The sequence below is a fragment of the Athene noctua genome, chromosome 29 (genome assembly GCF_965140245.1).
Source record: "Athene noctua chromosome 29, bAthNoc1.hap1.1, whole genome shotgun sequence".
Lineage (NCBI taxonomy): Eukaryota > Metazoa > Chordata > Aves > Strigiformes > Strigidae > Athene > Athene noctua.
Window position 1 is genome coordinate 3426669 of NC_134065.1, and position 20507 is coordinate 3447175.

General features: G+C 57.0%; 3 protein-coding genes across 4 annotated transcripts; all 3 read right to left on the reverse strand.

Moving 5' to 3' along the window:
• Window positions 1-476: 476 nt before the first annotated feature.
• Window positions 477-15010, reverse strand: PRPF3 (pre-mRNA processing factor 3). The gene is made up of 17 exons (XM_074929191.1): window positions 14834-15010; window positions 14195-14277; window positions 12412-12593; window positions 11521-11651; window positions 8055-8201; window positions 7549-7632; window positions 7216-7436; window positions 5753-6059; window positions 4895-5061; window positions 4212-4294; window positions 3507-3650; window positions 3154-3253; window positions 2501-2614; window positions 1833-1951; window positions 1190-1273; window positions 1016-1077; window positions 477-750 (listed from the first exon to the last, which is right to left on the reverse strand). The coding sequence occupies exons 3-17, from the start codon at window positions 12554-12556 to the stop codon at window positions 604-606; spliced, it is 2055 nt and encodes a 684-aa protein (XP_074785292.1). The 5' UTR covers window positions 12557-12593; window positions 14195-14277; window positions 14834-15010; the 3' UTR covers window positions 477-603.
• Window positions 15011-15137: 127 nt separating this feature from the next.
• Window positions 15138-17308, reverse strand: MRPS21 (mitochondrial ribosomal protein S21). Of its 2 annotated transcripts, none has more exons than XM_074929192.1 (3): window positions 17222-17308; window positions 16883-16981; window positions 15138-15362 (listed from the first exon to the last, which is right to left on the reverse strand). In XM_074929192.1, the coding sequence occupies exons 2-3, from the start codon at window positions 16963-16965 to the stop codon at window positions 15182-15184; spliced, it is 264 nt and encodes an 87-aa protein (XP_074785293.1). In that variant the 5' UTR covers window positions 16966-16981; window positions 17222-17308; the 3' UTR covers window positions 15138-15181. The 2 variants fall into 2 exon arrangements, with proteins under 2 accessions (XP_074785293.1, XP_074785294.1); XM_074929193.1 differs by having other exon boundaries at window positions 16883-16978; window positions 17222-17288.
• Window positions 17309-17947: 639 nt separating this feature from the next.
• CIART (circadian associated repressor of transcription) lies at window positions 17948-20106 on the reverse strand. Its single transcript, XM_074929182.1, has 5 exons — window positions 19983-20106; window positions 18935-19275; window positions 18633-18708; window positions 18443-18521; window positions 17948-18311 (listed from the first exon to the last, which is right to left on the reverse strand). Exons 2-5 carry the CDS (start codon window positions 19178-19180, stop codon window positions 18035-18037), a joined length of 678 nt encoding a protein of 225 aa, XP_074785283.1. The 5' UTR covers window positions 19181-19275; window positions 19983-20106; the 3' UTR covers window positions 17948-18034.
• Window positions 20107-20507: the final 401 nt, after the last annotated feature.

Genomic DNA, 20507 nt, shown 5'->3' on the forward strand with positions numbered 1-20507 from the left:
CCGCCGCCATTTTGTGCCGGGCTCCCTCACACGGGCCGCCGCGGCGTCCCCCCCCCCCCAACCCCACCGCGCGCGCGCGCGCGCCTGCGCCGCCGCCTTTCCGCGCATGCGCAGACCCGCCCGGCCCAGTCGCGCCTGCGCCGCGCGCCCCGCCCCCTGCGCGCCTGCGCCGTGCCCCCCGCCCCGCAAGATGGCGGCCGGCAGGGGGGCGCGGGGCCTTGGGTACGGCCTCGGGAAAACGCGTCGGCTGTTAAAAATAAAAAAACCCCAAAACCTCAACACTTTACGGTGTAAATAAAAAAAAAACCCAGACAGTTTACGGTGCCTGCTGCCACCGCCAGACCCCCGCCTTCCCTCAAACACCCCCCTGACAGCAGGTGCGTGTGTGTGTCCCCCCCCACTCCATTCCAGACAGCAAAGACAAAACACTGTCACCACCCACACACACTTTACCCCAAAAACAAGCGTAAGGGTGATTTGTTTTAAAAAATATGTCTTTAATCGGTGTGCTGAGGAGAGCAAGGGGCGGAAGGGGCTGTCCGAGATCCGGCGGGAGGGGTGCGGTGGTGCGAGGAGGAGGGGGGGCGATGGCAGCCCCCCGCCTCAGTCTGTGGACTCCAGCACGGACTCGCTGAGGGCCAGGTCCCAGTAGTGCTCTGCCGCGTGCTTCTTAAAGTGCTCCCGTGCCATGTTCTCCGTGGGGCACTGCTTAAATTTCATTTCACCGAAGCTGCGGTCCTTCGCTGTGCCCTGGGAGGAGAAAGCAGATGGTTTATGACTTTAGGAAAAAGTGCTGGGAAAAGCAACTCCTGGTGATTTGGGGAAAATAAACATTTTGTGGGGAAGATGCTCCCCGTGCTGCTGCAGCTCCAGAAATGCTACAAAAAAAAAGAAAAAAAGAGTCAGAGCAGCAGGTTCGTGAGCGATCCAAAGCCTCAGACCATCGTTTCTGCCTCGCTGAATTGAATTACAAAAAACCTTCCCCCCCCCGTATTGAATTACGCCCACAACTCACCTCCCAAACCAGAGAGCATTTGTTTGTTTTCTTAACAGACTCCTCGTCGGATTCATCATCATCTGAAAGAAAAAAAAAAAAAAAAAGCTGCCAATTTTAGTCCTGAAGGCAGAGGAAGAGCAGGGAGCTCCACCCCCATTTCACACACACTCCCCCCGGCAGTTTTACGCTTACCCTCTCCCTTTGTGTTCGATGTTTGCTCGTCCCATTTTATTCGATGAAGCATAAGACGTTTGAATTTCTTCTGTGCTTTGGGGCCTAGGGAAGAACCGAGACTCAACGTTCAGAATAAGTCCTTTAACCTTCAGATTTTAGGAGGTTCTAAAAAGCAGCTGAAAACAAACAACACCCAGAAACACTTCCCAGCAGACCAGGCACAGCAAGGCCGATCCAGTTCGAATATCCCTGGGGTGGCCCAGCCTTTCCCACGTCCTTCGGCAAGGTACTCAGCTCTCGGCCACCTAACAGGCTCCTCAACACCTCACAAAAATTACTTACAACAGCACAAAGTGTGAGGAACCGTGCCAGACTGAGAGCTCAGGCTCTCCTCGCCCTAAGCATCCGCTCAGAGCATCAAGGATTCAAACCAAGTGTTTTTCCCTTCCACAGCAAACGCGCTGGGTTTTCTAACTGGATTACGGTGCACTCTGCAGTCAGCACTAACCCCATTAGAGCCGTAATTAAGGGAATTTCAAACAGCCTCCTTCCTTCCTTGCCCTTCCCTAACCCTCAGTCAACAGTTTTCACAGTAATTTTTGCTAGAGGCAAGGTTCTGAATGCTACGCTGTGACCAAAAGCCTGCCTTGGAAGTCCTCACCTCCTTCTACGACGACCACGTTGACATCTTTGTGTAAAACCACCACGCCTGTTAAGTACAGCTGGCCAGCGTTCGCCTCGATTTTGAATTTTTTTGCTGGATTGCTCAAGTTTCTGACCCTTAGAATAAAATTAAAAAAAATACAAACACAAATGTTTGCGGAAAACCAGAAATATTATCACCAGACATACGAGCTCCCTACTCTGGGTCCAGTGTTTCCTCCTCCAGACCCTCAGGGGCTTTACCCACCCCTCGAAATGACACACGTTTGTTACTGGACTGCTCAGAGAGGCGGTGTCTGTCCCATTCTCATTTGATTTAGCTCTTGGAAGTTTCCTGATTTCTGGACATCAACGTACCAGGTTAGCTCTGACAGCTGGGAAAATGACTCTCCTCATCGGAAACTTCAATCCCAGCTCAAATACTCCAACTTTGCTCCATGTTTTTAGTGCTCAGCTCTAACAGGATGAGTTAAGGGATGTGGGTTTTGGGAATTGCTACAGGCTGGGATTCTTTCATGCTTGATGGAAACCTGAGGAGTGGGTGAACAGTCTTGCTACTTAAGGCTGCTCCTCTCTATCAGCACGTTCCTACAGGGCCCGTCTCAGGTGTATTTAGCAAGAGACCTACAGTGAACCCCCACAACGAGCAGCCAGCCCAGCACTGACCTGTACACAGCTATGTGAACTCCCTGCGAAACGTCTTCTTTCAGCTTTTTAACCTTCTTGGCTTTTCGCTGTTCTGCCGTGAGCTTTCTCGCAGCGTTTGCTTCTTCGTGAGCTCTGGATGCAGAGAGAGACACAGCAATAAGCAAAACGCAGCCTGTGGTGTTACCTGTGACGGCATCGAAACGGCTCCTTCTCTTCCTAAGCACAGAATATGTTCTGCAGATCCCAAAGCAGCTGCAACTCCCGCCCAGATTTCTGCCTGCACCTGCCTGAACTAAAAATTAGCACGTGGGCTTTTTTTAATCCAGTCACCAGTCCAATTCATCCTCAGTCTCTTCCCTGAAAGCACCAATTAGTAACAACTGCAATGACGATCATCATCATGCTACGAAACTCTAATACAGGACCACGAGGCCACTCTCCAGTGGCAAGAAATCACCTCAAAACCCCACTCCCCCCACAGGCCTTGAGGGGGGGGGGTCATTCAAGGCAGATGAAATAGGCTACGAGACCAACACGCAGAAAATCACACTGCTTCTGCTTCGCTACATCAGTTCAAGGATCCTGTTGTGTACAAACGCAGCCCCAGCGCTAAATCCACCTAAAAAATACAGAAGAAAAAAAAAAAAAAAAAGGTACAACGTGCCACCTACTTCTGTCTCTTCGCCATCTGCGCTCTAACGTGAGCTTCGACTTTTGTGGGGTCCTGCACAGCTTCTGTCCCCAGTACTCGCATCAAGTTTGAAATTCTTACTGCAAGGGAACGGGAGAGGAGATGTGAGAGGCTCCTGCTGGACACCGGTTTGCCGTTAACGGTAAAGCACGGGAACACCAGGCTGGCTCACAGGCTCGTAAACCAACTGTACGGGGAGGTACCGGATCCCACCGACACACAGATCCTTCCCAACCACGTCCACGCGTGGCCCGGGCCATTGGTGGGATGGCTACAAGCCCACGTTAGCCCAGAGCTCTGCCGGCAGCTGCCCGCCCTGTAGCTGTCATTTACCTTTGGGCTCTGGCGGTGGCATCAGGCCCAGCCTGACTTTCTCCTGCAGTTCCTTCTGGGCTTCTCTCCGAGTCTGTCGCCGTAATTTCTTCTGCTCTTTCTTAGTTAAATAAACACCCAGGGTCACTGGTGTGTCGCTGTCCACTGGGAAGAGAAACGAGGCAAAATAAACATAAATCTGCTTTTGAAAAAGAGAAAATACCACCTGCAACCGTTACACCACACTGTTACAGCCACGCTCGACCGACAAACCCGACCTCTGCGGCGCTGCAGGCACCAAACACGGAACCAGGAAAACACGTTTTGGCTATATTTTGATTTTACTGAAAACAGAAATACTCCGTGGTTATTTTAATGGCCTTTCTTCAGGGCAAGAAGGTCAAAACCAACCTGCCAGAGGTAAGGAGCTTGTGTCTGCACCACCACCCCGGCGAGCACCGAGCAGGCCGTCGGCAGGCAAGCCCTACGCATTTTATATCCAGTTCCCAAAAAAACTCAGGGAGGGACTCTCCCTCCCAATTTCAGCTACTTTTGCAGAGCTTTCACCTTAATCTCCACACAATTACTTCTCACAGAGACAAGAGACGCTGGGCTGCAGTGCTACAAGTGGAGGTTTGCATGCTGGTTCACCCCACCAAGCAACAGCCGCTCAGAGTATTTTGTCTCGTGCTTAAACAGCAAAGTTGACCAAAACTGGGGCAGTACCTGGTGGGTTGAGCTGCGCCGGGTGCTCCACGAGGTTTGTGATCCCAAAGTACTCGTCCCTCTTTGAAGACGTTCCACCTTTTCTAGAAAGGAGAGAGTTGGGCGTCATTGCAAACCTCCCAGCCCGAATTCCTGCTTTCCCTTAAACACAAGCCACGGAAAAAAATTAAATATATAAACACGCTTCCCTTGGGCCAGCCATGGTGGGTGTGTGACACACACAAAGCCCGACCCAAAGCACAGATCAGAGCTCCATGTGCTGGAGGAGACACGCAGTGATGCGGTATTAATGCGCAGGTGTCTCCTCCAGCGGAATATCCACCCACAGTCCACGGTTAGGAGGAAGGTTTCCCACAACTCTACCATCAACCAGACTGGTACACACCACTCAGGCTTGAAAAAACACCCAACACACCAACTTTGGGCTGAAAAAAATCCCTCTGACTTCACAGCAGCCATTTTCTCAGTCGTTGAGGGAACACTGCCTCCAACGAGGGAGAAAGGCAGCTGCCCACCACCAGCTTCAAGAGAGACTTCGGGAGCAAACCTAGTGCCACCCTGGATGTGGGGGATGAGGGAGGTGGAATTTGATTTGCCCAAGTGCTCAGCGTGTTACCCCCGGGAAGCTCCCCATGTTTCCTGCTGCAGCACAACGACCAAAACCAGGCGAGTGAATGACTTACAAGTCAAGGCCGTTGGGGATGATGTAGGAGTCCCACCACTCTATCTCCGGGATCTCCCCCTCCTTCAGCTCCTTCTTTGGGGTAATCAGAGCCAATTTGGTGGAAGTGTGTATCCCTGTCTTCCTGGCAGCCTGCGAGATCTCTGCCTGCAGTTTTTCTAGTTGAGCCTGAGAAGGGGGAGAAGAAAAATGGCACATAAAGGTCATTCCAAAATAGCACAACCTTCAAGAAAAGCACAACACGTATGCACCTGCTGATTTATTGATGGGGTTTTGCTTTAAACAATCAGAAGCAGACCACAGAAGAAACCACACCGCACGTGACAGCGGAGTGCTTTTGCTGAAGCTGACAATTTTGCGAAAAATTTGGTCTTATTACTGAGAAAAATGTCTCCCTAGGCATCCTACCCCCGGAATTTTCTGTCTAATAAAGCTCTTCTCTCCCCTTTTCCCCAGGAACTCAGGCATTTCACTAAGACGCTTTTAAATCTCCACCTCTAGGGTGATCATTTCTGTGGAAAGAACGCTCAGCCAAAAAAAAAAAAAAAAAAAAATAAAATATCTGTTCTCTTTGGAAATTTTCAAACTTTCATCAAAAAAAAAAAAAAAAAATTTGGTCTTTTCATCAAGTGAAGACAGCTGTAAGAGAACACTTTCCACACAGACGTTCTAATTCGGACGCCTGCCTTTCCACCAAGAACAGTGTTGACAGGAAAGTTTCAGGTGACTTTACTGAAAAAGCTTCTTCCTCAAAGCCAACACGGCATCCCTTCTCATCCCAGGAGAGGAGAATCAACTCCCATCCCGAACCGAACCCTCACTTCTGTGCTGTCAGTTAGCATGGCAAGACCTCAAATACCTTCGTTCGCAACCTCTGGGCAATTTTCTCAAATTTGCCTTTTTCATGGAACTTAAAGGTGCGTTTCTGACGCTGGGCTGGGGTTATGGAGACCCGGGGGTCAAAGTAAGTGTTCGACTCCATATCTTCCGAGGGCTTTTCTTTAAGCTGCTGTTTGAACTGCTCCCTCTTCACAGCTCTGATGTTTGCTTTTAGGGTTGGCATGCGGTGAGTCAACTCAATCTCTTTACCAGTCGCATCAACAGTTCGGCCTTGCTCATCCAAGATCAGTGGCGTAGGCTTTGTCTGATCCTTCAGCTCCACTTTCCTGGTGGCAAGACAAGAAACGCTGCGTTAAAATAGGAGTACAGCATTAACTGGCACGCTGGAGCGGGGGGACGTGCCAACCTCGCAGAGCTCAACAAGGCCAAGGGCAAGGTCCTGCCCAGGGGTCGGGGCAGTCCCCAGCACAAACCCGGGCTGGGCCAGGAGGGGCTGGAGAGCAGCCCCCAGGAGAAGGGCTTGGGGGGGCCGGGGGGTGGAAAACTGCCTGTGAGCCACCAACGGGCGCTGGCAGCCCAGGAAGGGCCCCGTGTGCTGGGCTGCACCCAGAGCAGGGTGGGCACAGGGCCGGGGGGGGATTCTCCCCTCTGCTCCGCTCTCTGAGCCCCCCCTGCAGGGCTGGGTCCAGCTCTGGGGCACCAACAGCAGAAGGACACGGACCTGCTCCAGCGGGGCCAGAGGAGGCCACGGAGATGCTGGGGGGGCTGGAGCCCCCCTGTGAGGACAGGCTGGGAGAGTTGGGGGGTTCAGCTGGAGGAGAGAAGGCTCCGGGGAGACCTTAGAGCGGCCCCCCAGGGCTGAAAGGGGCTGCGGGAAAGGGGAGAGGGACTCTGGATCAGGGGGGAGGGATAGGACGAGGGGGAAGGGGTTTGACCTGAGAGAGGGGAGATTCAGGTGAGATCTGAGGCAGAAATTCTCCCCTGGGAGGGGGGTGAGGCCCTGGCACAGGCTGCCCAGAGCAGCTGGGGCTGCCCCCTCCCTGGCAGGGCTCAAGGCCGCGTTGGACGGGGCTTTGGGCAACCTGGGCTGGGGGAAGGTGGCCCTGCCCGGGGCAGGGGGTGGCACTGGGTGGGCTGTAAGGTCCCTCCCAACCCAAACCAGTCCGCAGTTCTAACTCAAAGGAAACACGAGCCTTCTTCCCACCGTAAGCACCAAACCAGCCCACGATTTGTGAAAGGCCTCCTCATACGTTTAAGTCTCATCTGTGCTGCCAGAAAGGACTCAAATCCCACGTGCAGAAGATGGGAGAGTCTCACCCAAGGAAGGAGTATCCTCCATTTCACCATTTTATAATAAAATTTATTCCTTCAGCAGCCGTTAAGGCCAGCGCTAGGGAACCAGCAGTGCTGGAGAAGCCTCTGCTCAGCCCCTCCGTGGGCATTACACCCATGAGGATTAGTTGCCCAGCGGCAGGTACTCACGGCGGCGCGATGCCCATGGCGTGCAGGTTGGCCAGCCCCACCATGTTGGCGTTTCCGATGAGCCCCGGTTTTAAGGCCAGTTGAGCCTGGATTCGGGCCTGCAGCTCTGCAGCTTTCCTGGCCTTCTCAATGGCATCGTTCATGAACGTCGCTGCCTGGGAGGGCTGGATCGTGTTGCCGATGGGGAGACGCTCCGATTGGGATGAGGAAGAAATTTTGGGCTGTTGAAAAAAGGAGGAAGGTTTGTTACGTGCCTGTTTCACCACACTGAAGTCAACATGTCGTAGTAGAAAACGGGGAGCACAGGATCTGGCTGTTGCCTCTGGTAGGTACCTGTGGTGTTGGAGGACTGATGAAACTCAGCTGCTTTTTCCTCTCTTCAATCTGCCGGGTGGCTGCTTCCATCATTTGTTTGATCTGTGGGGAGAAAAATCAAACAATGAATTTTCCTTCCTTCTGTCAGGGGAGGAGGGGTCCTCAGCACCCTTTTACAGCTGCAAACACAAACAACCCAGCTTAGTGAGAACAGAACAGTATCAAACTGCTCTGATTAACAACCTCCAGCTGTAGAGTAGGAATTTGACAGCGCAGGCACTCTCTACCAAGACCAAGAGAACATCCAAACTTTCCTCAACTGAAGGCTCATCACTAGCCTAAGGCGAGGGGAGCACTGGCAGCGATTGTGGCAAATGAAGAACAGTCAAAGGCAACTTGCCGTTGGCTTGCTCAGCTCGTGGTATGAATTTAGATAAACACTAAACCATGCTAGGATTCAAGATCTTGGGCACGGGCAGCTCCGTTCTGGGGCAGAGCTCATGTCACAGCCTAGTTAAACTGACCTGGAGCTTGGTGAGCATCCCAGGGCTCTCTGAGGGCGGGCCCGGAATGACCTCGGGTTCATCCTCAACCTCCTCAAATCGTGGTATGCGCCGCTTCTTGACGCCAGAAGATTCCTTGGATACCTCAGAGTCATCACCAAACACATCCTAACATAAAAGAGAAGGAGAAAACTGCGGTTAAAAACAAAGAGTTCTCCTCAGGGCCAGCATTTTGAGATGAGAAACCACCGTTTGGCTCAGATCCTCACTCCGCTGTGCTGTGGAGTTTGCAGGGCAGCGCTCGCAGGCTGACCTAGGAAGCCTGTGCCCTGCTCCCCCACCAAAGCATCACTGATGATCCATCCAAGAGCGTGAAGGACAGGAGACACCACAGGGACGTGCCTGTGTAAAAGCCACTGTCATTTAAACTGCAACAGGGGAGGTTTGGACTGGACACGAGGAAAAAAATTTTCACAAAGAATGGTCAGAGAGTGGAGGGGGGGGGAGTCCCCATCCCTGGGGGGGTTTCAGGGCCGTTGGGATGAGCTGTGGGGGGATGCGGGGTAGGGGAGAGCTTTGTAGAGTCGGGCTGAGGGTTGGACTCGCTGATCCCGAGGGGCTTTTCCAACCGGAATGACTCTGGGATTGTTCTCTCAGGCGGTCAAAGGTTTTTGTGGCACCGAGGAGATTTAAGGTCTCACTCAACTACCCAGAGAGATGGAAAAAGCTCCCCCACGAGCTGACCTGCCTCGGGGTAAAATGGTTTCCACGTCTTCCAGAAGTTCAGAGGGTGAAGGAAGCTGTGCTGGCTGACCACGGCCTCCCCAAAAGGACCCAGGGCGGGTGGGGACACCCGCAGCATTCCCTCACGCTCCCACCCAGCTGACTCCAGCTCGGATCCAAAGATGCTGAGCTCCAAACCGAGCGGTTCCGGAGAACCGCAGCTCAGCAACGACCACGCCGACGGGACCGGGGCGCAGCACGAGGGCCACCGAACCAAAAACTGTTCAAGCACTGTTCTACACAGAGCTCTGCTCAAGCAGGGCCCAGCTCGTGAGACTGCGGCCACGGATTTCGTCTAGTCAATGCCTGGTTTGTGTGTGGTAAACCAGATGTGTCCGTGCAACCGTGTTACTGTAGTGTGTGTGTCAAGGTGTTATTTGAAAAGAAAATATACACACCGGTTGTAAGCGTTAGTTGCAATCCCTTCTTCACTATAACGGTTCATATTCTACAAGGACACTTCCTCATCCAGACACAGGTACTTCTTGGAAAACCTACAAGTTCAAGAGAAAGGACTTGCCCATAGTATAAAGTGTGTAAACCATTACGTTTTAGTTCCTGAAACTTCCCAAGCAACGACCTACCCCACAAGAGTTAACCAAGGAGAGAGAAGGCAGGCCAGGCAGCGTGCTGAAGACAGCTAACACGACCAGTGAGTAGCGTTCCGAATTAATCCACTGCTTGTTGCTACAAGATCTAAGCGTGCGAATACAAATTTAACTCTAAAACCTGCACTGGGGTGTGTGTGGTGGGGCAAGTCAGTCTGCAAGTATGACCACGATCTGACAACCTGCCTAGAGCAGCTCGTGTTACAGCAGCGTCAGGACAGATCTAGACCCTGCTGGAGGAGCTCCAAGAAAGATAATTCTGGAGAGAGGGGTTGATGATTTGGCAGGCGGGACGCCTGTCCCCACGCCAGGAGCCAAGAGGATAGATCTGCTCTGCCACTTCCCAGCTGCTTTTGGGTTAGTGGGGAAGCAGAGGACACCGGCGGCCGCCTGCAGTCGTGCGAGATGCCCCAGCAGAAGCTTTGCTGGAAAAGGATCATCTAGTGCACAGCCAGCCCTGTCCCTGCTCCGCTCTGCCAGCATGAGATCCCCTCTGCCACAGGCTCCCTCCCCTCCTGCTGTCCTGCAGCGCACCGGCCACGGCCACGAGGCAGAGGAGAGGCCAAGCCACGAGGAAAACGGGCACGATCCAAGTTCAACCAAATCAAAGTTAAGTCTTTGTGAAGAAAAGCAGAATCCAGGCGCTTCAGCTGCGCCACGGGGCCAGCAAGAGTCACGGTGCCAGGCTGCAGGCTGCAACCCCGCCACCACGAAGCGCCAAGCAGCGAGGGGATGGACGACGTCCCCAGCTCTCCGCCACCTCCCCAAGAGGTTCAAAAGCAAGAGGGGAGCAGCTGGGATCCACAGCCTGGCCAAAACCTCGCTTCTGAATGGCAGCTGTGCCAGCCCAACACCCAAATTAAAGTGGAAAAAAAAATACTTGAAAGATGCTTATTGGCACCAAGAAAGCTGCGGAAGACTGAGGTCGTTTTAAGCTCTCAGGGAGCTGAGACGTGTCAACCCAAACCTCTCCAGATCAGTAAAGCAGGCTGCACTGCTGCTCCTCGGGCTGTACCAGCTCTGAGGGACAGAAGCTGCTTTACCACTTCGTTAACGGGCGACCCGGACCCGGAGGAGACTTTTTCTGGCAGTGGTTAAAGCCTCAGGCAGCCAGTGGGAGAAAAAGCGACTTTCTAACAGAAAACAGAGAGTGGAGGCAGCTCTCTCCCAACACACCTGAAGAGATCCAAATCCTGGACAGGCTTGTTCTAGTTAACCGAGATTAAGTGATGATTACAAATAGAGAAACACAGATTGCCATAAAATAAGAACCTCAGAAAAAGTGAAAGGAAACTTACTTTGCAAGCAGGGAACAGGATGGAGAGTAGCCCCTTTTAAACTCGGAATGCAAGTGATGGAAAAAATGCAATTCCAGAAGATGGCGAGTGAAGTCTTCAAGAGAAGAAAGGAGGTGAAAACAGGTTTGGATGCGTGAGACTTCCACCATCCCAGACAAGCATTAGATGGGAGAAACACCAGAGAGCTATTAAATCCCTCCTGCTGTCATTAACCTTCTGCTACGACAGGGGTTGTCACCAAAAAAAAAAAAAAAAAAATCACCCTCTGTTGATTCCGGATGGAAGAGGAGAATGAAAACCCATCAGATCACCCACCAGATAGTCCCACTCGCTGGCTGACAGGGAAAACCAGCTGACAGAGTGAAACGTGGCAAATCCAGGCAAGGAAGAACCACGGGACGTTGCTGGGAGCTGGGAGCACCTACCCCAGGCTCCCAGTGCAAACCCAGCCCTGCCAAGGCTGGTAAAAAGGACGAAAGGAAATCAAGAGACAGAGCCCTGTGGAGTTAATTCAGCTGCACAAGCCTAGCAGAGATCGTTAAAGAAATCAAAAGCCCAAGTTTCCACCAAAGAGAGCACGGTGCTACCTCATCCAAAGGTAAAGAGAACCGAAAGGTAAAGGCTCACACACTTCATCATGGAGAAGGGTCTTTTCTCTTGAACTTTAAGCATTATGAGATGTACCTCTCTGGAAGAGGAAAGTGTGGCAGAGTAATCAGTGCTGCCTCCACGGCCACCAAACCACAAAGGAAAAAAAAAAAAAAAAAAGCAATCAATAAATCAATAATCAATAATCACCTTCAGCTCTCGCTTCCGGTTCCGGTCGCTGTTGGATTTGGAGTGCCTGGAGCTTCGGCCTTCCTCCACCGCCTCGAAGAGTTTGTCCACAAACCTCAGGGTGGAATCGTCAAGAAAAGGTTTGAGGTGGTCTGGAAAATTCAGAATTCATTGTTTAGGATGAGGAGGAGAACAGAGAATTCGCAGGAGACTTCTGCAAAGCTGTTAAAAAAAAAAAAAAAAAAAGACTTAAAGGTGGATTCAACCCCACTAACGCAGCGGGGGCTGCGGCCTGGGCTCTGCGGATCCTGTTGTCAGGAGCTTTAAACTCTGAAGGATTAAGAGAGTCCAGGCCTCGACTAGAAAATAAAAATTAGGGCTCTAATGGTTGAAAGAAACAAAGCCATGGGTTAAATTATCGTTTTCAATTCCTTTAGAAAAAAAGAGGCCTTCGATTAATTTTTATTTCCTCAGTTTTTGTGATGCATTCCAAGGCTTTTGGTCGTGTCTCACCTGTCTGTGTGGATTTGCAGGTACTCACCTCTGACTCCTCGAGGCTCAGTCAGCATCACCCCTGGGGGTACACCTGCACGTACACTCGGGAGCTACCAGGTGTGGGAGGGGGTTTCTTTAGAAAACCACCTCAACGCAAACCAGATCTCACACCTGCATGGATGGCATCTGCCCCCCAGGCACTGCCAGTCGCCACCGGCAACGAAACCACGACGCCACGCAGCTCACCGCCACCCGCAGGACACCAGGCTTCCGGGATTACAGGGAACGAGTTTAAATGTGATTTGGGGCTATTTCCAGGCTCTTGGAGGAGTTTTGCAGCCCTATATTTCCCCAGCAAGGGGTCTGACCACCTTTGCAAACAGCTGCGGGGTCAGGGGTGGAGCCCACGGGACGTACCGGCCGCTTTCTTTTTGTCCATCCCCTTCCCGACGCAGTTGAGCGCTGCCGTCACCACGGTGGGCTCCGAGAAGCCCAGGACCCGCTTCACCGTCTTCTCGATCCATGGTTTCAGCTCGTCCAATTCCCTTTTGGAGAGCGACATCTTGGCCAGGAACCGAAGTGAATTATTTTCCTCGTACCTGTAAAAGAGAGATGAGAAAACCGCAGTAAAATAAAGCATCAGGTAATCGTTGCTTCGTTTTTCTCCTTTGTGAAAAACCTCACAAGTGGTGAAACCTCTCGGAGACGAATTTTGCTGCCGTATTTTTAAAACGCAAGCTAAAAATTAGACGAGGTACCTGTGGAGGAAGGGCCCCAGCAGAGAGGAGCCCGTGACCTGAGCAGACAAGCTGCAGCATCAGGCCCCGCGAAGGGGAGCCCTGAAATTCCTACAGCCACCGGCCTTCCCCCACGGATGAGGGAAGGGCACAGGGTGAGCACCACACCGGCCCTGGATCAGGCCGCGCTTTCACGCAGGAATCAACCACAAACAGGACAAAAATGTTTAGTCTCGGGGCATCCCTTCAGGCCTCTCAGAACTTCCCTCTGTTCTTTTCGTGGCTGCCAGGCCACGCGCCTCAAGACCCACAAGCCTGAGCTCAACGTTTTCCAAAGAGCGACCGCAAACCTGCCACGCGCAACGCGACCTAAAAACCCTTCAAACAGGCAAAAAAAAACCCCACACGTACCCACTCACCCTTAACTAGCCTCTTCCCCGACCACTTCAAACACATTCCACTTCACTGATACTAAAAAGCTCAGCACGTGCCCGGCTGCCTCCACGTTTGCTGCTTAAACCAGCGGCCAACGTTGGCGAACCCAAAATTACAGATTTTTTTTTTTTTTTCCAGGCAAAAATTTCTTGCCGTGAAATTTTGAGCAGATCTCACACCGTCAGTCCCAGTCTGCAGATGCAATAACGTTTAATTAAGCACCCAGGCCCTAATCTGATTTGGAAACCAAGTCTCCTTTATCTGGAAAGAGGAGAAAATCTTCTTAAGGAAATATGTTTGACCTCGGCATTTCTTCTCTGCATAAAAAGGCCTCCAGATCCTTGATGTTAACGTGGGTCTATTTTAACAGAAATCCGATCAAATACGGTTATCACTCCTGAAACTAAGAATTAAGAGCCTGGGCGTTAGTTCTAAGGAAACATTTTTCAATTTAGGGGCTGCAAACAGCAGCCAAAAAGACATCAATCTACAGATTTTGTCTGCTGACGCTCCCTCTGGAGAGCACGTCCCTCTCTGCAACCAAAAACCTGAAAATCTCCACGGCCACTTACTTTTTACAGCAGGTTTCTCAGAGATGTGTTCAAATATAGCATCAAGTACTGCCCAAAAGAACATTATTACAAAGTTTAACCCGTAAATTCTGACTTTTTAGGACATAATGCTTCAGGACAAAGCCAGAGGTTCAAGACGAGCGGAAATAATTAATTACCACACTGACACATCAATAGCTTTGTGCACATACGCTCTTAAAAACAAAATTTATACAGTTAGGGCTTGTTTTAAGCTCTATATTAATTTTCAACTTATGTAATCTAATAAGGACCGGCAGAGGAGCGCAACAGGTTTAACGGCGTTTCACTTGGAATATTGGAGCAGCAAACCTGCCCCCTGAGCCCCCTCAGACCGCGGGGACTCGTGGGGTGGCAACGGGGAACCCGGTGGGGAAAGAAAACCTATAGCAGATTTTTTTTTTTTAAATATATATATATATATATATAGGCACTAACCGTCTTCACAATGTCACTTTTCAGAACGGTGAAAACCTGAAGGCGATGCTCCTGCGGCCCTGTCGGCCAGAGAAACTGCTTCCCTTAAGGACAAAAAAAAAAAAAAAAAGGGTTCAACTTTTTGTTGTTTTTTTTTTTTTAATAAAAAGAGTAAACCTCGTAATTCCCGCGGAGGCTCCAGCCACCGAGCAGAGGCCGGAGGCACACACTAAGGATGTGGCTCCACAAGCCCGGTCGCCACCGAACCGCTCCAACTCGCCGCTGGGAACCCAGCCGGTCCCCGCCGAGCCCGGTCGCCTCCCACACGGCCTCGGTTTCCCACCGCTACCGGAGGCGCGAGCTACGGTTCTGCCCGCACAGGCCGCCCCCCCCCCCCCCTTCAACGTTTTCCAGCCTCCAGCACAGCCCGCAGCTCCGGACCGCGAGCAGGGCCCCGGCCCGGGGGAGGCAGCATCAGCGCGGAGGGACCGCGGCGAACGGCTCCGCGCTGCCCGGACCCGGCACCGCCTCAGGCGCGGCCTCCCCGGCGCTCCGCTCCCCTCAGGCGCGTCCTCTCCCGCCGGGCTCCCCCCAGCCCGCCGCTCCCCTCAGGCGCGTCCTCTTCCACCGGGCTCCCCCCAGCCCGTCCCTTCCCCTCACCGGAGCGCGCGGGGCGGGGCGCGGCCCCCGCAGGCCCCGGCCCGGTCGGCGGCAGCGGCGGCCCTGACGGCGACGGCACGTCGGGGCGGAAGCGGAAACGGCCCCGCGGCGCCTGCGCGCCCGCCCCGCAGAGGATGCCGGGAAGGAGGAGGGCGGTGCCTACCGAGCAAATACTGGCCGTCCTCTTATCCCCGCCCACATCACGTGACCAAGCACCGCCACGCCCCCCCGCTTTTTTCCCGCCAGCGCGGAAACCACCGCCTCGTCCCTGCCCGTAATTACGTGCAGTTAATTAAAACGCGAGCAAGGGGAGGGGCTTTTATTAACGCGGAGGGGTTTCTCTCCCCGCTAGCAGCCCAGCCAGGGGTCCCGCCGGTTGCCCCGCGCCAGGAAGCTGATCTTCCGCCCCATCTCGGCGTTGTAGACCCGCCGGCACGCCTCGTAGGCCAAGCGCTGCCGCCGCCGACACGGCTTCTCGTAGTACCGGCGCCGCCGCACCACGTCCACCAGCCCGTCCTGCGTCAGGATCCTGCGGCGGGGGAAGAGGCGAGGTCAGACGGAGCGGGCCTCCCCCTGCCCTGCACCCCCCAACGGCCCCCTCCGCCCCCCCTTCTTCCTACAAACGAGCTGCCAGCGGATCGAAACTTTGGGGATTCGCTTTGCCTTCCTGCCAGGTTCTGTGGTGATTTGCTTTATTAATTCATTTTAATTTAATTTGATCCGTCTCGGGCAGAGAGCTGGTGGGAAAAACCCCACGTGACCCTCCTAAACCTGAAGTGTGTGCTTTAGGCACCTCGAGTGTAGAGAAAAGCCCCAGAAATCAATCACAGAGAGGTTTGGGTTGGGAGGGACCTTACAGCCCCCCCAGTGCCACCCCCTGCCCCGGGCAGGGCCACCTTCCCCCAGCCCAGGTTGCCCAAAGCCCCGTCCAACGCGGCCTTGAGCCCTGCCAGGGAGGGGGCAGCCCCAGCTGCTCTGGGCAGCCTGTGCCAGGGCCTCACCCCCCTCCCAGGGGAGAATTTCTGCCTCAGATCTCCCCTGAATCTCCCCTCTCTCAGGTTAAACCCCTTCCCCCTGTCCTATCCCTCCCCCCTTTCCCGCAGCCCCTTTCAGCCCTGGGGGGCCGCTCTAAGGTCTCCCCGGAGCCTTCTCTCCTCCAGCTGAACCCCCCAACTCTCCCAGCCTGTCCTCACAGGGGGGCTCCAGCCCCCCCAGCATCTCCGTGGCCTCCTCTGGCCCCGCTGGAGCAGGTCCGTGTCCTTCTGCTGTTGGTGCCCCAGAGCTGGACCCAGCCCTGCAGGGGGGGCTCAGAGAGCGGAGCAGAGGGGGAGAATCCCCCCCCGGCCCTGTGCCCACCCTGCTCTGGGTGCAGCCCAGCACACGGGGCCCTTTCTGGGCTGCCAGCGCCCGTTGGTGGCTCACAGGCAGTTTTCCACCCCCCGGCCCCCCCAAGCCCTTCTCCTGGGGGCTGCTCTCCAGCCCCTCCTGGCCCAGCCCGGGTTTGTGCTGGGGATTGCCCCGACCCCTGGGCAGGACCTTGCCCTTGGCCTTGCTGAGCTCCGTGAGGGTGTCACGTCCCCCCTCTCCAGCCTGCCCAGGCCCCTGGGGAGGGGATGTTTAACGCCGCTCCCCCCGGCACATCAACCCACCGACCGCAGCCCCCTGAATGCGACCGCCCAGCCGATTCCTCCTCCCCTGAGCCCCCTCCGCGTCTCCCCAGTTCAGACCAGGGCATCGCGCGGGACAGCGCCCGCTGCTTCACCGCGAACCCCCTTGCCGGGGTCAAACGGGACAAGAAACCCCACTGATGGCACCGCCGGGGCAGTTTCAGAGGCCCCCAGACAAGAACTAATTACACTGGGTTTAATTAACCAAATCGTTCTATCCGTGAACCCTGAAGCTTAACGGGACCGGCCCAAACCCAACGCAAGGCCGGTGTCTGCCCGGTCAGCGCCTCTCGGCCAAGCTGCGGAGGTTCAGGGAGGCCCCGAGCCCCCCCTCCGCCACCCCGGGGGTCCCCCCGAGCCCCCCCCCCCGGCAGCCCCTCACCTATTGAGAGCTCCATAGGCCGCCTCCACGTTGCCGTTCTGCACCATGACGGTGCGGCCCACGAACCGGAGGTGATTCGCCATGGCGGCCGCCGCTCTGCTGGGGGACGGGGACGGCGGGTAGGCCCCGGTGGGATCGGTTCTTCCCACCTCAAACCCGGGAAACACGGCAGGAACCTCCCCCCCCCCCCCCCCCGGGGCCTTCCCCCGTCACGGCCGGACCCGGTAAAACCGCCCCGCCCCTCCCGGAAGGACCCGGTCGGTGTGTGTGTGTCCCCCCCCCCGGAGTCCCCAGCAGAGCCGCCCGGTCCCGTTTCCCATCCCCGTCCCGGTGTCGCACCGGTCACGATCGCAACGGAACGTCCCGGAAGAGCCGCGGCCGCTCCGGTCCCCGCCCCGGAAGCGGAAGTCGGTGGCGGCACCGCGCGCTGGGGGCGGGGCTTAGTGTGGAGGTCAGCGGGAGGGGGCGGAGCCTGGCGGGGGGGGGGGGGCACCAAAGGGCGAGGCTGGGATCTGGGGTACCGGGGGGGGGGGGCAAAGGTCACGGGGCAGAGGTCACAAGGTCAGGGGTCATGAGCAGGGATATCATGTGGGGGGGAGCGGCGGGCCTGGGGGACCCCCCCGGACGCACAACAAGGGGGGGACGGCAGGGTCCGACCCCCCCCAGGGGACAAGAGACCCCCCCGGGGGACAGAGGACACCGGCACCGGGTGGCCCCGGCCGCTCCCGCGGCTTTTATTGCTTCCAGCAGGGCCGAGCCGTGGGGCAGCCCCACACTGAGGGGGACACACACACACACACACACACACACACGGCCCCCCCCAAACCCCACACGGCGCGGGGGGAGGCACAAGCCCGGCGAGGGGGGCCAGCCCCCCCCGCCCCATCCTCAGCGTGGTGTGCCAAGGCATGAGCCCCCCCCCCCCCCCCCCCCAACATTCCCAGGGTTTTAGGGGTCACCGAGGGGGGGGGGTGGTGGTGTCTCAGAGCCCCCCCCCCCGCTATGGGACGGCCCCGCCCGCCCGCAGGTCTCACTGTCCACAAGTTGGTGGGTTTTTTTAAAAAAAAAAAAAAAAAAAAATCAAAAAAGGCAAAACTCAAGAAATCCAGGAGACGCAACTCCCCGCCCCCCCCCATCAGCTCGGGGAGGGGGTCACACATCTGGCTCCGGGGGGGACGTGGGGGTCCCGGTCTGGGTGGGGTGGTGGCACCTGGGGTGCCCCCCTCGATGCGATGTCCCCCCCGGGAGGGAGGGGGGGCTGTCCGTGGGCAGGCGGCGGCAGCGGGGAGCCCCGGGGGGGCCGGCGGGGGGGCGACGGCGATGGAGGGCGGAGGCGGGAGCCGGATCCTGGGGGGCTTTGGGGGCGACGTGGGGGAACCAGACCCTCAGCATCCCCTCGACCTGCAGCAGCGTCCCCAGGTACCGAGCGCTGGGGGGGGGGGAGCAGAGAGAACCCCGTTATCCCGCTGCTGGGGGGGGACACACACAGACAACACCCCATGAGGGGGTGTCCCGTTGCCCCCTTCCCCCCCCCCCTGAGGATTTTTGGGGGACACTCACCCCATTTCGGGTTTCTGCAGGACCCCGATGATCCGCTGGATCCGGTCCATGGCCACGCTCTGCTGGAAGCTGCTCAGCCCTGGGGGAACCCCCAAAATCTGTGAGTTCTCCTTAAGTGAGGATTGAGGGGGGGGGCTGAGTAAAAAAAAAAAAAAAAGGGGGGGGATTTGGGGACGGGAGGGGCACCCACCTCTGTCGTATCGCCCCCGTTTCAGCCCCTCCAGCAGCTCCGCCAGCGGCTGGATGAAGCCCCGCAGCTCCCGGCACTGCGAGGAAGAGGAGGAGGAGGAGGGTGGATCCGGAGCAGGGAGGGGGTGTCATGTGTGTGTGTGTCTCCCCCAAATCTGCTTTCCCCCCCCCTCACCCCCCACCCCATTTCAGGTGGGGGAAACTGAGGCAGAACCGGGAGAAGATGCATTTTTAGGGGACCAGGTACCACCCCACCCTCCAGTTTTGGGGGGTCCCTCCTCCGTTTTGCCGGTAAAAACTCACTTTTTGGGCAAAGAGGCGATCACCGTCGCTGGGAGGGGCGTCCCCCCCATCCCCTTTTCGGGGTCGTTTCCCCCCGCGGGGTGACGGGGGTAATTCGGGGGGTGCTCGATCTGAGCCCCCCGGTCGCTTGCGGCTCCGCTCAGGTTTGGGGGGTGCTGGGGGGGGGGCGGTCGCTTCGGCCTCGCTGTCGGAGGGACCCCCCGGGCTGGAGGAGCCGCAGGAGCAGGCGCGGGCGGGGGGCTCCATGGTGGTGTTGGTGGGGCGGGGGGGCAAGGGGGAGCCCCCCCAGAGAGGAGCCTCTCCCTGGGTTCAGCTCCTGCGGTGTCACTGCCTGAGGCTACCTGGGAGGGAAAAGAGAAAAAAAAAAAAAAAAAAAAAAAAGAGACAAAAAGTGGGGAAATTGGGAAAAAATGGGAAATAGAGAAACTGTCATGGCCCCCCCACCCACCAGGACCCCCCCCCCTCAATCCCCCAGGCAGCACCAGGAGCCCCACCCAAAGTGGGGACGCCCCCCCAGCACTGTGACCCCCATAATCAGGACCAGGACCCCCAGGACCGCCCCCCCCCCCCCCCCCGCACTAGATCGGGGACCCCCCCCCAGCCCCAGGACCAAGACCAAGAGCCCCACCCAAGTTGGGGACCTCCCCCACCCCCAGTATTGTGACCCCCAGGACCAGGACCCCCCCCAACCGGCCCCAGGATCCCCCCCCCCCCCCCCCAAGATCGGGACGCCCCCCCCCAGGACCAAGACCCTCCCCACCCACGGTGGGGACCCCCCAGCACAGCGTCCCCCAGGACCCCCCCAAAGACCGGGATCCGCCCCCCCCCAGGACCAACAGACCCCCCAACCCCGCGACACCACCCCCGGGACCCCCCAGCCCCGGTTTCCCCCCTTTTGGCGCCGGTTCACCCCCTCTGGTCCCGCCCCCAGCACCGGGATCCCGCCCCCCCCCCCCCCCCCGCCGGGAACGGGGTCCCCGCGGCACCGGGACCCCCCCGCCCAGGCCGGGGAACCGCCCCCCCCCCGCCCCGCGGTCCCGGGTCCCACCTGCTGCCGGCGGCGGTGCCGGTGTCCCCGTCCCGGTACCGGTATCGCCGCCCCGTCCCGGTACCGGCGCCGGTTCCGCCCCGGCTGCGGCGGCCCCACGCGGACACGTGCGCGGCCGCACGTGCCTCCCGCTGGGCCACGCCCCTCCCGCGCTCCTATTGGTCACCGCTCCCCGGCAGCGGGCGGAACCTCTTGGTTTCTCCCCGCCCACTAGCTTCCTATTGGTCCGCGACGCCCAATGCGGAGGCCGCCCCTGCGCTGATTGGTCGGGAGGGTGGGGCCGAGGACACGCCCCTCCATGTGGTGACGCGAGGGGGGGGGGGGAGCGGCGCGGGGCAGCGCCCCCTGGCCGCGGGGAGGGGCGTGTGTGCGCCCTCGGATGGCCCCGCCCCCGCCCGCCAGCCCGCCAATAGACGACGGTTCGCGCGGCGCGTCACGGCGAGGCGCGGCCAATGGGGGCGGAGGGGGGCGCGGCCTCGCCTCGGCGCCGTTACATAATGGCAGAGGGCGGCGCGTGGGCCCCCA

What these genes read in the sequence shown, in the direction of transcription:
- MRPS21 (XM_074929192.1), bottom strand. Translation starts at nt 16,965, where the DNA reads ATGGCGAATCACCTCCGGTTCGTGGGCCGCACCGTCATGGTGCAGAAC. An exon ending in GCCTATGGAGCTCTCAATAG is followed by an intron (nt 15,363 to 16,882) that starts GTGAGGGGCTGC and finishes CCCCCGCCGCAG; the next exon opens with GATCCTGACGCAGGACGGGC.
- PRPF3 (XM_074929191.1), bottom strand. Translation starts at nt 12,556, where the DNA reads ATGTCGCTCTCCAAAAGGGAATTGGACGAGCTGAAACCATGGATCGAG. An exon ending in ACCGGAAGCGAGAGCTGAAG is followed by an intron (nt 8,202 to 11,520) that starts GTGATTATTGAT and finishes CTTTTATGTTAG; the next exon opens with GATGTGTTTGGTGATGACTC. An exon ending in ATCCCCAACGGCCTTGACTT is followed by an intron (nt 4,295 to 4,894) that starts GTAAGTCATTCA and finishes TCTCCTTTCTAG; the next exon opens with AAAAGGTGGAACGTCTTCAA.
- CIART (XM_074929182.1), bottom strand. Translation starts at nt 19,180, where the DNA reads ATGGAGCCCCCCGCCCGCGCCTGCTCCTGCGGCTCCTCCAGCCCGGGG. An exon ending in ACGGGGGCGATACGACAGAG is followed by an intron (nt 18,522 to 18,632) that starts GTGGGTGCCCCT and finishes GGGTTCCCCCAG; the next exon opens with GGCTGAGCAGCTTCCAGCAG. An exon ending in CTGCAGAAACCCGAAATGGG is followed by an intron (nt 18,312 to 18,442) that starts GTGAGTGTCCCC and finishes CCCCCCCCCCAG; the next exon opens with CGCTCGGTACCTGGGGACGC.